Raw genomic sequence first — 19,612 nt, forward strand, 5'->3', positions numbered from 1 at the left:
TGAGTTCCTCCAGCATTTTGTGTGTTGCAACCAGGGAAGTAATTTTGTACTATAGTGTCTGTTGAGTGTAGAGCATGTTCTAATTTTCAAGACATGGAGAATGCCAAGCAAATATAAGTTTTGAAAGGTTCTAATGGTTTAAAATCCATTACCATTTATTGTTGCGCAGTATTTCTAAATGTGATCTCATCAAGTTCCCTATAGCTAAAGAATAACTTCCATACTTTTGAATTGTTTCCCTTGCAGTATTCAATGATTCATTTGCTGCAAATGCACACTTACATTCTGCAATTCACTCAGATTCTGTATATATTATTACTTCATTTGCTGGATCTTTGCTCACTCACACAACCTATTTAGCTGCCTTTGTAGCTTCTTAGTCATAAAAAAGTGCAGCATCGAAATAGGCCCTTTGGCACATCTAGTCTGTGCTGAATCATTTAAGCTGCCAACTCCCATCGACCTGTACTGGGACCATAGCCTGTCATACCCCTACCATCCATGTACTTAAACAATCTTCTCTAAAGCTTCATGTCTGTTGCACAACTTGTTATTGTATATTTTGATTTGTATTATTTTAATGTCTCACTTCCAATCACCTTCTTTGCAGCACTTTAGCCCCTTTGAAGGAAAGCATATACTAAAACCTAATGCCAATAATTGAACAAAGAGAATGTTCCCCTTCAGCAGGCCAAGCCAAGTGTTGTATTGATCTACAGGTGTGGGTCTTCCTGCTTAGTGTGCCCTTCAGCTCTTTATTGCACATTGTTTTTGTACATTTGGACTTTCAAAGTAAATAAATTATGTTCTTTATGGGGAAAAAAAAACTAACCCTCTATTTAGAAAAAGAACAAAGTTGCTTGGTTGGGGATCATACTGAGTTACTGAAGCTTTGACAAAATTTGAAGTAAATTTTATTATCAGAGTACATACATGACACCACAGATAACCTGGAGATTCTTTTTCCAGCAGGCATACTGAGCAAATCTGTGGAACATTAACTATAAACGGGATCAATGAAAAAATCAAGTAAAGCAGAGACGACAACAAACTGTGCAGATGCAAATATAAATAAATAGCAATAAATAACAAGAGCATGAAATAACAAGATAGAGAGTACTTAAAGTGAGATCTTTGGCTGTGGGAAAATCTCAATAGATGAGTGTACCCTTTTGTTCAAGAACCTGATGGTTGAGGGGTAGTAACTGTTCTTGTATCTGGTGGTGTAAGTCCTGAACCTTCTACCTGATGATAGCAACGAGAAAAGAGCAAAGAACGTGGATTACAAATAATTTTGATGGTTAGTATTATGCACCCATGATTTTTGTTTTCATTTGCCTCACATTGTTCTCTGATTAATTACATGAAAAGATTTGAAAAGGTGTTCTCTTATGTCATAGTTAGTCTTTTGTGTTAAAGATATAGCCAGTGTACTTTTGCACCATTGAATATAATTTAAGAATTTAATCCTCGGATTTTCTCCTACATTTTAATAGGTTAAAGAAACAGAAACAATCATCGCTGCAGTTTTTTTAAAAAGAGGATTGAGTGGGATATAGCCAATGATTTGGAGGGGAATGGAGAAAAAAGAACTTTTGGACAATAGAACCACTACTTGAGAAAGGGTTATGTATGTGCTGACCACAAGTTAATTATGTCATGTGGTTTAACATCTGCAGGTGGGGAAATTTGGGAATCATTATCAAGATTAAGATGTGTGGGAGTGAGAAATTAATGGTAAACATGGATTTTTGAAATGAAAATCCATCCCAGACAAATTGTGAGCTCTGAGAACATGGCAGATATAATGGAGAAGGGGTGGGAAGTGCAGTGTATGAGCTTTAGATGGATTTTTGATACAAGCTATTGATTATGAAGATTTGAAGTTTTTATACTTAGATTAAGGTGGTTTGGGTGGAGTAAATAGAATAAGTAAAGGAATTAGAGTGTATTGATGTGTCTCTAAAGGGACTATTGTGGGATTGCTTTCTGTTTTGTTGTACATATACCAGTAGTTTATATATTAGACTGGAGGAAATAATTTACAGACCTATTATAAAAAGGAAATAAATAACTATAAAGCAGTTAAGATAAATTGGCCAAAACAATGTTGGATAATTCAATGGCAGTAAACCTGTGGTAAAACAGACTGGTAAAGAAGTTTCGAATCAAGGTCTTTGAATGGGTAAAGCTTAGTAACATGAGAGTCAAGAGATTTGAGTGTTTTGATTTATACAGATTTTAATTGGTCCATCTCCAATGGGTAGGGGGCTAAGTAGTTTATAGAACAGAAGATTAGAAGTTAAAAATTGAGATTCAATTTTGAATCTAAGCAATCCCCCACTCCCTACTGGACTATGCAGATTACTTCAATGCACTGCAGAGAGAGTGTGCATGAAGTTAGGGTCTGATACACTGGATACAATCTGGTGTATGGTTTACAAAGAGTCTTGGAATATGCTGCTGTTTTCATGAAAACTGAAGAGCAACTAATATGATGGGTGGGGCAAACAAATCAAGTACTTTTTACAGGGTTTGTGGGCTCTAGATTAAAAAAAAGTAGATTTAAGAGGATGGATTCAAAAGGTTTAGGATGGAGAATAGAAGAAGTCTCGAATGTTATTCTTGTTATTAAGCCTGCAGAAAATGTTATAGTAATTGGGGCTTGATAATATCACTTCTTTTAAAAAAAAAGTAATTGTAGAAACAAGAAGGGTTTTGTGAATAGAGAGAGTAAATAATGTTAAATTTCCATTCATATTAGACACTCATCAGCTGTTAGTGGTGAGGTCAAGAAAGTTCTTTTATTTATAATCTTGTTTTGATTATGTAAGCTGTAGTAAAACCTGGGAGTCAGAGGATTTGGAATTAATGTACAATTTAACTTGATGTTGTCCAGAACAAGGCAGTCCATTTGATTGCTGCCTCATCCAACATCCTGCATATTTATTTCCTGCACCACCTCTGCATGGAGTCTGTAGTGTGGCTACGATGCATTTACCAAGGCATCTCTAACATTACCTCCTAACTTCACAATCCCAGTGACCAAGAACTCCAGTGCATGGAAACACTACACACATGCCTGTTCCTTTCCACATGTCATACCATTTGAGATTTCTGTGTTTGATCCAGAGTCTAGAGTTCCTCTCCCAAAACTTGTGGAAGCACATTGGCGAAAAGAACTACAGCAGGTCAATAAAGCTGCTTACCAGCCTTTCCAGGTGACAAGAAATGAGCAATAAATACTATCCTTGCAAGCAATGCCCAGATCCTGAAAAATGAAAGTAGACGATGATGTGCTAAGTTGTAAAGATGATCATTTGGTATTGGCAGCATCAGCTCAAACACTAATTCCTATGAAAGGTCATTAACCTACAATATTAGCTTTATTTCTTTCTTCAAGACAGTGCCTTGTTGAGTATCAATTTCTATATTTTGAGATTTACAGTGTCTTTGTTGTAGATCAGTGCTAGAAAGGAATGATAATAAAAGGGTGAAGGGTCTCAACCCAAAATGTCAACGGAGCATTTCCTTCCGTAGATTCTGCCTGACTCACTGAATTCCTCCAGAGCTTTGTGTGTTGCTTCCGATTTCCAGTATCTGTTGACTCTTGTATCTTTTAAATAAAAGTGGGCCTCCTTTTTAAGAGTTTCATGTCTAATACAAACTGAACCATAAATGAAAGGAAGCCTATAAACTGAATGCTGTTTCTTGTATTGTCTATTATGACTGCAGGGTAACTAAAGCACAGTTAGGATGACAGAAGAAAGGCGGAGTGATCATATCCACAGTCATCTGTATGTGTGGATGGCCATAAGCAGGTCTTCAACTAGTCTACACCATTACTGTACCGTCCACACTAAAAGATACAGTGGCATGCAAATGTTTGGGCACCCCGGTCAAAATTTCTGTTACTGTGAATAGTTAAGTGAGTAGAAGATGAACTGATCTCCAAAAGTCATAAAGTTACAGATGGAACATTCTTTTCAATGTTTTTAGCAAGATTAGTGTATTATTTTTGTTTTGTACAATTTTAGAGTGGGGGGGAAAAAGGAAAGGAGCACCATGCAGAAGTTTGGGCACGCCAAGAGATTTGAGCTCTCAGATAACTTTTACCAAGGTCTCAGACCTTAATTAGCTTGTTAGGGCTATGGCTTGTTCACAGTCATCGTTAGGAAAGGCCAGGTGATGCAAATTTTAAAGCTTTACAAATACCCTGACTCTTCAAACCTTGTCCCAACAATCAACTCCTCTAAGCAGCTGCCTCGCACTCTGAAAATTTAAATAAATGACACCCACAAAGCAGGAGAAGGCTATAAGAAGATAGCAAAGCATTTTCAGGTAGCTGTTTCCTCAGTTCGTAAAGCAATTAAAAAATGGCAGTTAACAGGAATGGTGGAGGTCAAGTTGAGGTCTGGAAGACCAAGAAAACTTTCGAGAGAACTGCTCGTAGGATCTGTGGAATTCAATGCCAAGATGGCTGTGGAGGCAAAGTATACTTAAATCAAAGATTCATAAGTTCTTAATTAGTAAAATCAGCAAAGATTACAAGGAGAAGGCAGAATGAGATTGAGAGGGAAAATAAAATCACACGGTCAAATGGCAGAGCAGACTTGATGGGCTAAATGGTCTAATTCTAGTCTTGCTCTGCACTCAGAGGCATGGACTGATTAAATATGGTCATAGTTTTAAAGGGAGATTGTAATTGATTGAAATGGGAAACTAGGTGTGAATGATGGTAATGACTTTCGGTGATGACTTTATTAGGTATCTCCTGTACCTAATAAAGTAGTCACTAAGTGTATGTTTGTGGTCTTCTGCTGCTATAGATCATCCACTTCAAAGTTTGATGTGTTGTGCATTCGAAATGCCTGTTTTCACACCACTTCTGTAACTTGCGGTTATTTGAGTTAATATTGCCTTTCTGTCAGCATGAACCAGTCTGCCCATTCTCCTCTGACCTCTCTCATTAGTAAGGTGATTTTACACACACAACTGCTGCTCACTTTTTTTTTGCTTTTCACACCATTTTCTCTGAACTCTAGAGATTGGTGTGCATGAAAATCCCAGATCAGCAGTTTGAGATACTCAAACTACCTGGCACCAATAATCATTTCACGATCAAAGTCACTTAGATCACATTTCTTCCCCATTCTGATCAACTGAACATCTTAACCATGTCTGCATGATGTTATGCATTGTTGCTGCCATGTGATTGGCTGATTAGATGTTTGTATTAGCAGGCAGGTGTACCTAATTAAAGTGGCCACTGAGTGTATATTCATGGACTTAAGTAGATCTTTGTCAAGGTCCCACATGGGAGAAAAGTTTAAAAGGTAGTATCCCATGGGCTCAAGGACAATTTGATAAATTGTATCTGGAGTTAGCTTGGCACCACTAGGCCTCTTTGTCAGTGTCCAAGTTTCATGAAAGCAGCAGCAGCAAGGCATACACAATACTTGTTTTTACTGTTTGAGACGAAGAATATAAGAACAGGGAGGTTATAAAAACTAACTTTATAAAACATTAATTAGTTTACAGCAGGAGCATTGTGTGCAGTTTTGGTCACCATACTTTTAAAAGGGTATGTTTGCTCTAAAGACAGTGCAGAGAAGATTCACCATGAGCTTTGCCTGTGATGGAGCATTTCAGCTGTGAAGAGAAACTCAACAGGCTGAATTTGTTTTCCTTGGAGCAGAGTATGTTTTGAGGAATCTGACTGAGATGGATAAAATTACTGTGGATGTGGACTGGATTGTGAGAAACTTTTCCCTTGACATGGGTGTCCATTAACCACAAGATAAGTGGTTTAAAAACTTGGAGACAGAGAAAATTTGAAGAAGAAATCTTTAATGAAGAGTGTGATTAAAATCCATCTTGGTAGTGGAAGCTCTCAATATTTAAGAACTGTTTAGATAGGGTATTGGCAGAGTGCTTCAAAATGGGATTAATATACATATCTGTGTATTTGATAGCCACCACAGATGCTAGGGCTGAAGGACCTGATTCCATTCTTTATGACTGTGACCATTCAGTAATCACAACATGGTTTCCTCTACAACAGGGAAAATTAATCATAGATTGTGTGATTGATTTACACAGCACCACTGTTTAGCGCACAATGTCAGGAATAGTGCTTCCTTACTGGTATTAATTTCTATCTGAAAACTTCCAAGTTTGCAGGCTAGTTCAAATCCAATTTGGCACTCTTTTAGTAAATTACTGTGTTTTAACTTTATGTGAAGTTCTCCTTAACCTTAGGTTGTTTTGAAAACCGGTCAGGTTGCCTTCCACTCATTTGCACATCTCTGTTCCATGTTTATTGGGGATCAATCCTGTCTCCAGTTAACTTTTAAGTTGCTAAAGTTTGTTCTATATCCTCCTATTCCTCTGGTTATGCAGAATTTCTGCCTTGCTGGGTGGGGCGTACATTAGGGTGGAGACTGAGATACAGGAACTGATGATGTATATTTACATTTTCACAATCTGAAAGTATAGTATACAATAGTTCCGAGAACTACTTGGTCACTTAGCATAGTTTGTGAGATCTTATCCAATGGCTTTTACTTATTCGTTTGAAGACTAACTGTAATTTCCGTAGCAGAAAGAGGTCATTTATGCTGTATGAATCATTCGTCTTGTTTTGCCAGCATAGTCTTTTTTCCTTCCCTGTGCTCATGGATATTTCCTTTGTGCCTCTGCATTTTTCATCTCAAACATAACAAGTGCTGGTGAATTGGTGAATGGTTTCATTACTTAGAATTCTACAGACTGAGGGAAGTTTGTTCAATTAATTTTCAATGGAAGTTTCTGCATTACCGTGATGGGTTCCTTTAGATGTCCTGGTCTTTTGAACAACTCTGAATTCTGACTCTGTAAGATTGGGCCTTGTTTGGAATGCCAAACAGGAAGTCTGAATCTAATGAATTATAGACTGGATCTGCAAATAGTTTTCCTCGTCCTGGGTGCATAAATTGTCACTAACCTGCAAATAGAGAGGTCCAGAAATAGAAGAGTTAATTATAGTTCTTTGTCCCACAATGTCACATCTTAGAACATGCAGGCAAGTCAAACTACACCTGATGGGTTGACTTTGCATTAATATTTGTAAAAGTTAACCAAATTGCACGATAAACAAATGGATTCTGCCTGTATCCGTTCAATAGGTTTTGACATGAGGTAGAGAAATCTTCAGTTCTGAAGCTACCAAGTATCTGCACTTACCATAAGAGCTAACTGGGATGCTTTGAGAGGTTGGTCATGATTAGACTGAACTCCTGCCTCAGCAAGGACCTGGACCCATTGCAATTTGCCTATCGCCACAATAGGTCAATGGCAAACACAATCTCAATGGCTCTCCACACGGCTTTTGACCACCTGGACAACACAAACACGTACGTCAGGATGCTGTTCATCGACTATAGCTCAGCATTTAATACCATCATTCCCACAATCCTTTTTAAATCTTTTTATTAAATTAGTACACAAAAAGTAAACCATGTAGACACTGATACACTGTTGCAATATAAATTTGCAAGAGATATTAATACACAAAAAAAGAGTTAGTACAAACAGTGCAGTTTAGATATAAAATAACAAGGCAATATAATAGTATACTAATTTTCCATACATATCAGTAAAGAGAAGAAAAAACCCAAAAAAAAACCTCCAAAAAAAACCCAACATGCAACTAATCTGAAAAGCAAAGCAAAGCAATGGGCTAGCTAGGTAACAAGTAGACTTAAACAACTTAAAACAATCTCGTCCTCAAACCCGACCTCCATTAAAAACAGTTAAAAAAGCAAGAAGGGAATGTAAATATGGGCAAAGAGAAAAAAAAATTACATTAAATGAAAATGTTAAATAAAAGGTCTCCAGGTCTGTTCAAATTTAACTGAAGTATCATAAGGATTACTTCTAATTTTCTCCAAATTTAAACATAGTATCGTCTAAGAAAACCAAAAGAATGTAGTTGGGGCATTAATCTCCTTCCAATGTTGTAAAATACATCTTTTCGCCATTAAAGTAAGAAGTGCAATCATTCTACGGGCTGAAGGGGAAAGATTACTGGAAATTTTAGGTAATCCAAAGATAGTAGTAATAGGATGGGGAGAAATATCTATATTCAATACCTTTGAAATAATATTATAAATGTCTTTCCAAAAAGTTTCCAAAGTAGGACAGGACCAAAACATATGAGTTAAGGAGGCTATCTCCCCATGACATCTGTCACAAAGAGGATTAATATGAGAATAAAAACAAGCTAATTTATCTTTAGACATACGTGCTCTATGAACAACTTTAAATTGAATTAGGGAATATTTGGAACAGATCGAGGAAGTATTGACTGGTTGTAAAATATGCGCCCAGTCATCCGCCAAAATAATAAAACCCAACTCCTTTTCTCAATCTGACCTAATCTTATCGAATGGAGCTTTCCTCAGTTTCATGATAGTATTATAAATAATAGCCGTTACACCTTTCTGACATGGGTTAAGGTTAATTATAGTATCTAAAATATATGTAGGGGGTAACGCCGGAAGGGAAGAGAGTATAGTACTTTTTCTAACTTGGAGATATCTAAAAAAATGTATTCTTGGTAAGTTATATTTGTTTGATAATTGTTCAAAAGACATAAGGGAGCCATCTAAAAATAAATCCAAAAGCCATGATATACCATTAGTCTTCCAAATTTGAAAGGCACGGTCCATAGAAGAGGGGGGAAAGAATATGTTACCTAAAATAGGAATCGCAAGCCTAAATTGATTAAGATCGAAAAATTTTCGGAATTGAAACCAAATACGTCAGGTATATTTAACTATCGGGTTACAAACCTGTTTGTGGTGTTTCAAATCGAAAGGAAGAGAAGAACCTAAAATGGAGCGAAGTACATAACCTTGAGCAGATTGTAATTCCAATACTACCCATTTAGGAATGGATAGTCTATCTTGGTCAAGTAACCAAAATTTCATACGTCGAATATTAATTGCCAATAATAAAATCTGAAGTTAGGTAATGCCAAACCTCCATCTCTCTTAGCTTTCTGTAGATGTATTCTACCCAATCTCGGGTTTTTATTTTGCCAAATAAAAGAAGAAATTTTAGAGTCAACTTTGTCGAAAAAGGATTTTGGAACAAAAATCGGTAGTGCCTGAAATACATATAAAAACTTTGGCAGAATAAACATCGTAACAGCATTAATACGACCAATCAAAGTTAAATAAAATGGAGACCATTTAAATGAAAGTTGAGGAATGTGATCAGTTAAGGGTAGGAAATTAGTCTTAAATAAATCCTTATGTTTACAGGTAATTTTAATCCCAAGATATGAAAGATGGTTATTAACCAATTTAAACGGGAGGTTCTGATATAAGGGAACTTGCTTATTAATCGGGAAAAGTTCACTCTTACTGAGATTTAATTTATAACCTGAAAAAAGACTAAATTGTGCTAATAAATCTAAAGCAGTAGGAATAGATTTTTGAGGATTAGAAATATATAAAAGTAAGTCATTAGCATAAAGTGATACTTTATAAGATTTTGAACCACGAGTTATGCCAATAATATTTGGAGATTCTCGAATAGCAATTGCAAGAGGTTCTAATGCAGTATCAAATAATAAAGGACTAAGAGGACAACCTTGTGTAGTACCTCGAAAAGGAGTTAAAAAAGGTGAATTTAAAGAGTTAGTATGAACTGAGGCCATAGGAGAATGATATAACAATTTGATCCAGAATATAAATTTCGGGCTGAAATTAAACATTTCAAGCACCTTAAATAAGTAAGGCCATTCGACTCTGTCAAAGGCTTTTTCAGCGTCTAAGGAAATGACGCATTCAGGATCATTTTGTGACGGGGTATAGACAATGTTTAACAGTGTACGAATATTATAAAAAGAGTAACGACCTTTAATAAAACCCGTTTGGTCTTCCGAAATAATATAAGGAAGTGCTTTTTCTAATCTGCTAATAATTTAGAAAAAATTTTAGAGTCAACGTTTAATAAGGATATTGGTCTATAAGATGCACATTCAGCAGGATCTTTATCTTTCTTTAATATTAAAGAGATCGATGCTGTATAAAAGGATTCAGGAAGTTTACCAAGTTTTAATGAGGCCTTCAGAACCCTGAATAACCAAGGGATTAATGAGGATGCAAAAAATTTATAAAATTCCGCGGTAAACCCTTCAGGACCAGGAGCTTTCCACAAGTTCATAGAAAAAAATAACATTCTTAATCTCATCAGTATTAAAGGAAGAATCTAACATAGAAGATATATCATGTGAAATCTTAGGGAAATCTAGGTTATCTAAAAAGTCATGCATATGTTTAGAGTCTGGTGGAGACTCTGATTGATATAAGGAGGAATAAAAGTGAAAAAAGGATTGATTAATCTCAGCTTGATCAAATATCAGTTGATCTTTTTGATTATAAATCTGATTAATTTGAAATTTGGTCTAATTAAACTTCAACTGATTAGCTAACAGTTTACCGACTTTGTCACTATGTATATAAAATTCGCTTCTTGTTTTCATTAATTGATTTGCAATAGAGGACGAAAGTAATAAACTGTGTTCCATTTGTTCAATTCTTTGTTTATACAACTTCTGAGAGGGAGCTGTAGCATATTTCTTATCAATTTCCTTAATCTTGTCCACAATAGCCAGCTCCTCCTCCTTCAACCTTTTCCTCAAAGCAGCAGAATACGAGATGATCTGACCACGAATATAAGCTTTAAAAGTATCCCAAAGTGTGTTCATGGATATATCCTCTGTACAATTGATTGTAAAAAAGAGATCAATCTGTTCATTCATAAAGTTAACAAAATCCGCGTCCTGAAGCAACAGCGAATTAAAACACCATTGTCTATTATTTTGTGTATTGGCCGATATTTTAATAGAAAGCTTAAGTGGAGCATGATCCAAAATGGATATAGAGTCATATTCACATTTAACCACTGAAGAAATAAGACGAGAGTCAATAAAAAAATAATCAATTCTTGAATAGGAATAATGAACATGTGAAAAAAAAGAAAAATCTTTTTCCCGAGGATGCAAAAAACGCCAGGTGTCCGTCGATCCGGAATCCGAGAGAAATGAATTAATCAAGGTTGCAGATTTATTGGGTAGGGTCCGTAAAGGAGCCGAACGGTCCAATAATGGGGATAAACAAGTATTAAGATCCCTGCCCCAGATTAGTGAAAACTCATTCAAATTTGGGAACAAATTAAATAATGATTTGTAAAATTCCGGACAGTCCATGTTAGAGGCATAAACGTTAACCAAAACTACCTTTTTATTAAAGAGTAAACCACTAACCAATAGAAATCTACCATTCAGATCAGAAATAATATCGTGTTGTACAAAAGTGATTGAGGGATCTATAAAAATAGAACCTCCTCGAATTTTAGCGTTGGAATTCGAATGGAAGTGTTGGTCCTTCCAGAACTTTAAAAAACGTAGTCTGTCCCCCCTCCGCACTTGGGTCTCTTGTAAAAATAGAATATGTGCTTTAAATCTCCTAAATACTTTAAAGACATTTTTCCTTTTAATTGGATGATTAAGACCATTAGTATTCCAAGAGTCAAAATTAATAATAGACTCCATAATCCCTAAAGTCAACCCTCAAATAAAGGAGGATTGACAATAGGTTCGACCCACGAACCCGGAAAGGGAACAGAATATACAAGAGATAATGGGAAAGAGAACGCGACCAATACTTCGGTAATATAAGTAGCCCAAGAAGAAAGAAAAACTAAAAAGTGAAGCCCCCCCCACCCCCCACCCCCAAAGCTAAATCTAAGATAGACCAGCCAGAAAGAAGCGAGCACTAGAACTACCCCCATGACTTCCAATAGATGCTCACTAAAAAAAAGTGTATATATAAAAAGATCAGCTAAAGTTATGTAACAGTAAAGGAATTTAAAAAAAGTACACCGATTAAAATGATATAATACAAAGAAAAAACAGGTACATGTTAAGAAAACCGTTAACCTACAACAGACTGTATACTTAAACAAAAAAATTGAAATATTAGCATAGACTAACCACGAAAACTACAAAAAGTACGTTTAAAAACTACAAAGTTTAAGGCCTCCAGGGATATACGTAAAATGACGCTGAGGGAATAGCCGCCCAGAATCCCCAGGGAAGAAGAAAGAAATGATGGAGTTAAAAAAAAGTTTGGCACCCATATTAATTAGACTGAAAAAAACTTTTCTGCCCTCATATAAAGCAAAAAAAAATTAAACCCAACAGATTAACTGCCTCCGATCAGACAGAGATAACTTAATAATGCGATTAAAATGTTGAAGGCAAGAGTCGATCCGGGTAACTCTGGGCTTCCGATAATTAAACAAGAGAATGAAATAATAGCATAGACTGGCCAAGGAAACTACAAAAAGTACGTTTGAAAACTATAAAGTTTAAGGCCTCCAGGAATATACGTAAAATGATACTGAGGGAATAGCCACCCAGAATCCCCAGGGAAAAAGAAAGGATTGACGCAGTTAAAAAAAGTTTGGCAACCATATTAATTAAACTGAAAAAAAACTTTTCTGCCCTCATATAAAGCAAAAAAAAATTAAACCCAACAAATTAACTGCCTCCGATCAAACAGAGATGATTTAATAGTGCGATTAAGATGTTGAAGGCAAGAGTTGATCCAGGTAACTCTGGGCTTCCGATGGAGAGTCGAAAAAATGGGAAGACCCATCAGACAATCGAATCTTCAAATGTGTGGGATAAAGCAACACTGGTTTTAAATCGATATTGTAGAATTCCGACATCACAGATCTGTCATGGACACGTTGATCACGAACCTGTTTACTAAAATCTTCCACCAAGGGAAAGCGAAGATCCGAGAAATCAATGTAACCCTTAGGGCGAGCAAAACGAAGCAACTTCTCTTTGTCTTGAAAATAGTGAAATCGTAAAATAACATGCCGAGGTTTATCTGACTTAGGTGAATATAATGGGACTCTGTGAGCCCGATGCGACAGTGGTGGTTGATCAGGAAATAAGGTAGGAAATGAATCTTTTAAAAGTTGAGAGAAAAACTTTATAGGGTCACCAGATTCAGCAGCTTCACGAATACCAATAATTCGGGTGTTCTGTCGTCGCATTCTGCATTCTAAGTCAGAATTTTTAAAGGTCAGGAAGTCAAGTTTTTTCTTCATTACAGTAATTGTTTCTTTAATTTTCCCCATCTTGAGTTCATTTTGTTGCGTGGATTTTTGGAGATTAGATATAGTAGTCTGATGTTCCGTAATAGATGTTTTCATTTTATCAATTTCATCAATAATTTTCTGCGGTTTAGTTGAAATTTCTGCACGAATCAGATCCGATATAGTAGTTGAGATTTCCGTACGAATCAGTTCCGATATAGCTTGCATAGTTACCACTGGTTCAATCGGAGGAGGGTCGGTAACTTTCGGTCTAACCGGAGGTTTGCCATCTTTCCCGTTCTTAGACATAGCGGACCTTAGACGCATCCAAATATATAATAGCAATCCGCTGCAAGGTATTGTAAAAACCCTTGCCTTAAAAGTTAGCTTAAATATAGCTGATCATAGGATAAAGCTCAGAGGTAATGGAGCGAGTCAAGAACACGACTTCACTCCATGAGCTTTACCGGAAGTCTCCATTCCCACAATCCTGATTGAGAAGTTACAGAACCTGGGCCTCTGCAATTGGATCCTCAACATCCTAAATGGAAGACCACAAACTGTATGGATTGGTGAAAACATATCCTCCTTGCTGACGATCAACACTGGCACACCTCAGAGGTGTGTACTTAGACCACTGCTCTACTCTCTATATACACATGACTGTGTGACTAGGCATAGCTCAAATACCATCTATAAATTTGCTGATGATACAACCATTGTTGGTGGAATCTCAGGTAGGTACAAGAGGGCGTACAGGAGTGAGATATGCCAACTAGTGGAGTGGTGCCACAGCAACAACCTGGCACTCAACGTCAGTAAGACGAAAGAGCTGATTGTGGACTTCAGGAAGGGTAAAACGAAGGAACACATACCAATCCTCATAGAGGGATCAGAACTGGAGAGAGTGAGCAGCTTCAAGTTCCTGGGTGTCAAGATCTCTGAAGATGTAACCTGGTCCCAGTATATTGATGTAGTTATAAGGAAGGCAAGACAGTGGCTATACTTTATGAGGAGTTTGAAGAGATTTGGCATGTCAACAAATACACTCAAAAACTTCTATAGTTGTACCGTGGAGAGCATCCTGACAGGCTGCAACACTGTCTGGTATGGAGGGGCTACTGCACAGCACCGAAAGAAGCTGCAGAAGGTTGTAAATCTAGTCAGCTCCATCTTTGGTACTAGCCTACAAAGTACCCAGGAATTCTTTAGGGAATGGTGTCTCAGAAAAACAGCGCCCATTATTAAGGACCTCCAGCACCCAGGGCATGCCCTTTACACACTGTTACGATTAGACAGGAGGTACAGAAGCCTGAAGGCACACACTCAGCGATTCAGCAACAGCTTCTTTCCCTCTGCTATCCAATTCCTAAATGGGCATTGAATCTTTGGACACTATGTCACTTTTTTTTTAAAATATACAGTATTTCTGTTTTTGCATGTTTTTTAATCTATTCAATAAATATAATTGATTTACTTGTTTATTATTATTTTTTAAATTTTATTTTTTATTATTTTTTTTCTCTGCTAGATTATGTATTGCATTGAACTGCTGCTGCTAAGTTAACAAATTTCACGTTATATGCTGGTGATAATAAACCTGGTTCTGATTCTGGTGTCAGATTGCAAGAGAGGAAATTTGTTGGATGCCTATGTGATGGCTTCTTAGAGCAGTTTCTCCTTGAGTCTGCTCATGGAAAGGCTATCTTAGGTTGAGTGTTATGTAATAACTCAGATCTTATTAGTGAGCTTAATGTAAAGGAACCTTTAGGAGGCAGTGATGGTAATATGATTAAATTTGTACTGCAGTTTGAAAGGGAGAAACCTAAGTCACATGTATCAGTATCACAACAGAATTACAGAGGCATGAATTGGCTGAAGTTTCTGGGAATAGTTCACAAGGCTCAGGATACATATGTCCCAAGAAGAAGTTCTCAAATGGCAGGGGTAGGCAACTGTGGCTGACAAGGGAAATTGAGGACTGCATAAAGGCCAAGGAAAGGACATATAAGGTAGCAAAAGTGATTGGGAAGTTGGATGATTGGGCAACTTTAAAATCCAACAAAATGCAACAAAAAAGCTGTAAGAAGGGAAAAAATAAAATATGAGGGCAGAATGGCCAATAATATAAAGCAGCATACCAAAAGTTTTTGAGTTATATAAGGAGTAAAAGGGATATTGAATGACTGGAAAGTGATGCTGCTGAGGTAGTAATGGGGTCAAAGAAATGGCAGATGAACTTAATGGGTACTTTGCATTAGTCTTCACTGCGGAAGACACTAGTCGTGTGCCAAAGATCTATGAGTGCCATTGCTATTACAAAGGAAAAAGTACTAGGCAAACTTAAAGGTCCTAAGGTGGATAAGTCACCTGCACTAGATGGACTACATCCTAGAGTCCTGAGAGAAGTTGTTGAAGAGATAACAGATGCCTTGGTCATGATCTTTCAAGAATCACTTGATTCTAGCATGGTCCTGGAGGACTAGAAGATTGCAAATGTCACGCCACTCTTTAAGAAGGAAGAAAGGCAAAAGAAATTATAGACCAGTTAGCTTAACCTCAGTGGTTGGGAAAGTGTTGGAGTCTATTATTAAGGATGAGGTTTTGGGGCACTTGTAGACTAATGATAAAATAAGTCAAAATCAGCATGGTTTCCGTAAAGGGAAATCTTGCCTGACAAATTTGTTAAGAGTTCTTCGAGGAAATAAGAAGCAGAGTGGATGAAGAAGAGGCCATGGATGTCATTTACTTGGATTTCAGAAGGCATTTGGTAAGGTGCCATACATGAGACTGCTTAACAAGATAAAATCTGATGGCATTACAGGAAAGATACTGGCATGGATGGAGGAATGGCTGACAGGCAGGAAGCAGTGTGTGGGAATAAAGGGTTTTTTTTCTCGTTGGCTGCCATTGACTAGTGGTGTTCTTCAGGGATCAGTATTGGGACCGCTGCTTTTCACATTGTTTGTCAATGATTTGGATAATGGAATTGATGGTTTTGTGTCAAAGTTTGCAGATGATAAGATACGTGGAGGGGTAGGTAGTGCTGTGGGAGCAATGCATTTGCAGCAGGATTTGGACAAATTGGAAGAATGGGCATAAAAGTGGTAGGTGGAATACAGTGTTGAGAAGTGTCTGATGCATTTTGGTAAGAGGAACAGTAGGGTGCAGCATTATCTAAATGGGGAGAAAGTTCAAACATCCAAAGTGCAGAGGGAATTAGGAGTCCTCGTGCAAGACTCCCAGAATGGTAGTTTATAAGTTGAGTCTGTGGTAAAGAAGACTAATGCAATGCTGGCATTTATTTCAAGGGGAATGGAATATAAATGCAAGAAAATAATGCTGAAGCTTTATAAGACACAAGTCAGGCGGCACTTGAAATATTGTCAATAGTTTTGGCCCCCAGCAGGTTCACAAGGATAATTCTGGGAATGAGGGGGTTAACATATGAGGAGCATTTTGCAGCTTTGGGCCTGTACTCACTGTAATTTAGAAGAATGTGGGGGGGGGTGGGTATCTCATTGAAACCTGTTGAATGTTGGAAGGACTAGATAGGATGGATATGGAGAGGATGTTTTCTATGGTGGGGGTATCCAGAACTAGAGGGTATAGCCTTAACATTAAGAAGCAACCTTTTAGAATAGAGGTAAGGAGGAATTTTTTTAGCCAGAGTGTAGTGAATCTGTGGAATGCTCTGCCATAGACTGCGGTGGAGGCCAAGTCCATGGGTATATTTAAGGCGGAAATGATGGTTTCTTTATTGGTCAAGGCATCAAAGGATATGGCGAGAAGGCAGGTGTATGGGGTTGAGTGGGATCCGGGATCAGCCATGATAGAATGGCGGAGCAGACTTGATGGGCTGAATGACCTAATTCTGCTCCTACATCTTATGGTCTTATGCTTCACATAGGTCTTATAGTTGAGGTCATGTCCTTGAAAATTATGAAGATAGGTGGTGCACAACAAAATATTTTTCCACTCCTTTGATCTTGTTATTGGTAATTTTTTGCAAGATGCAATGAGGAACAGGAACTGTAGATTTTTTCTAATGTAGAGATCTTTTCAGAAATGTAGCTGTTCTGTCTTGCATGGTTTTCCAGAATTTTGAAGCTAGGTTATAAGAGGATGACTTCTGCATAGAAGTATGCCATACCAATGTTAATTTTAGTCCAACTTGAGCTCCAGCTAGGATCTTAGCTGAACAAAATCACATGAATCCTAGCACAAGACTAAAAATTACTCTTCCATTTCTATGGCCATCTAAAATTCACCACAGTTAAAGTTGTACCTGCCTGCCCATTGCCTTCCTCTGGTGCTCCTCTCACCTTTTCTTTTATCCATAGCCTTCTGTTCTCTCCTATTAGGTTGTCCCTTCTCCAGCCTTATAACTCTTTCACCAATCATTCCCAGCTCTTTACTTCAGGGGTCCCCAACCATTTTTGCACTGCGGACCGGTTTCATATTGACAATATTCTTGCAGACCGGCCGACCTGGTGGGGGGGGGGGGGGGGTAGGGTTGCCAACGGACAAGAGTAGCAGTCAAATACGTTGTTTTCCCCTAGAGACTACAATGACCATGAAGCCTTGCGCGGGCACCAGTGTGCATGCGTGATTTGCGCATGCGTGTACGTGCCGATTATTTCTACAAATCGTTTTTTGGCGATTCTGTTCGGGGGAGGGTGTTAATCACGACCGCAATATAGGTGATAAGTGGCTAATACACTCAATTTCATTTCTAAAAGGGTTTATCTAACAAATTTAATATTAAACACACAGCGCATATTTTCCTCGCATGAATATAGCGATAAGTCAATTATCAGAGGAGGACAGAAGAGCTTGAAGTGTTGAATGAACTTCCAGTAGAAGTGGTAGAGGCAGGTTCAATATTATCATTTAAAGAAAAATTGGATAGGTATATGGACAGGAAGGGAATGGAGGGTTATGGGCTGAGTGCAGGTCGGTGGGACTAGGTGAGAGTAGCGTTCGGCACGGACTAGAAGGGCAGAAATGGCCTGCTTCCGTGCTGTAATTGTTATATGGTTATACAGTATTAGTCACTTATAAGTCAATAGCATCATAACATTTTAAGTAACGTTTGGATATTAAACACACAACACATATTTTCCCCGTACGAACATATAAAATCATTGCAACACACCAATATCGCTGAATCAGTGGGAGCCCTGGGCTTGTTTCCCTGCAACAAGACGGTCCTATCGAGGGATGATAGGAGACAGCGATACTTGAAGGGGGTTCCTTATGTCCATTCTATTCCGCAATTTAGTTTTCGTTGCATTCATTGCAGAGATATGTTGGAAATGGAAGCAACGTTTTCAGTGCTTTCGTGGCTTTCTCAGAATATTTAGCCTTGACTTTGATCCGGAATGCTGGCTGAGATGTTATGTCAAACATGTGCCCGTCGTCATTTGCAAGCTCGTTGATCTTCTTCCCGCGCTGACATGGATGACACGCGGGTAATGACCTCGCGTGTGTTCAAGCTCAACAGTGGGTGTGACAGGGAATGAGGAAAGGTGCAGCTGACTCCTATCGCCAAATCATATCGTTTCCTTGTGGCCCGGCAGCGCATGCTTTGTGGCCCGGTACCAGTCCGCGGCCCGGTGGTTGGGGACCACTGCTTTACTTCACCCCTCAACCTGGTTTTACCTATTACTGTGTGTGTCTCCTTCCCCTCCCCCGTCCCCCCCCATCTTTTAAATTTATTCCTCATCTTTTTTTCTCCAGTCCTGCTGAAGCATCTCAAACCAAAACATCAACCGTACTCTTTTCCATAGATGCTGTCTGGCCTGCTGAGTTCCTCCAGCGTCTTGTGTGTGTTGCAACAATAGAAAGGTTATTGCTGCCATTTAAATAGTTGGAGATTTGTTAAATTTTAGGAAATGATTCATGACACCCTACACCAAAAGAACTGTCTTATTATATGGACTTATTTATTTTTCTGTAGGACTCAGTTCGACAATGGAAACCATTGAAACAGCGCAGCTGTACAGATGTCTTCTGGCTGCTGATATTCATAGTGTTTTGTGTTGGCATGGTAAGTTCGCCTTCATTTTTGTTGCAGGGCTTTGTACAAAGTGCTGAATATAAAGTTGCATCTGTAGATTAACAGGTCCAAGGCTTTTAAACAGCAAAATAATTACTCGTTACTTATTTACTTAGAGGAATCCTCTTAAGGGGTTTGGTGGAGGGAGGAGGAGAACTTGTGGCTTATAAGAGAAGAACAAATATTCAGAATGAAATATCTGAACTAATACTTGGAAATATCCAATCCAGTATGTATAAATTAGTATATTTAATTTGGTGTAGTCACCTGCAGAAATTTTATGGAATAAAAAGATGGGATTCGAAGAGATTAGAGTAAAACTTTTTTTTAAAAAAAGGTTTTTTTCTCAAATAATGAAATCATACTCCACATTTAATTTTTTAGAAA

General features: G+C 37.8%; 1 protein-coding gene across 1 annotated transcript in view; it reads left to right on the forward strand.

Annotated features, from left to right (window-relative positions):
- The window catches only part of LOC140197765 (choline transporter-like protein 1), a 95,667-nt gene that overhangs the window by 19,740 nt on the left and 56,315 nt on the right, over window positions 1-19,612 (forward strand). Inside the window, exon 2 of the mRNA XM_072258198.1 lies at window positions 19,127-19,216. Within this exon, the coding sequence (XP_072114299.1) occupies window positions 19,127-19,216 (90 nt within the window). The remainder of the gene's footprint in view (window positions 1-19,126; window positions 19,217-19,612) is intronic.

This window comes from Mobula birostris, chromosome 5 (assembly GCF_030028105.1).
Source record: "Mobula birostris isolate sMobBir1 chromosome 5, sMobBir1.hap1, whole genome shotgun sequence".
Taxonomy (NCBI): Eukaryota; Metazoa; Chordata; class Chondrichthyes; order Myliobatiformes; family Myliobatidae; genus Mobula; species Mobula birostris.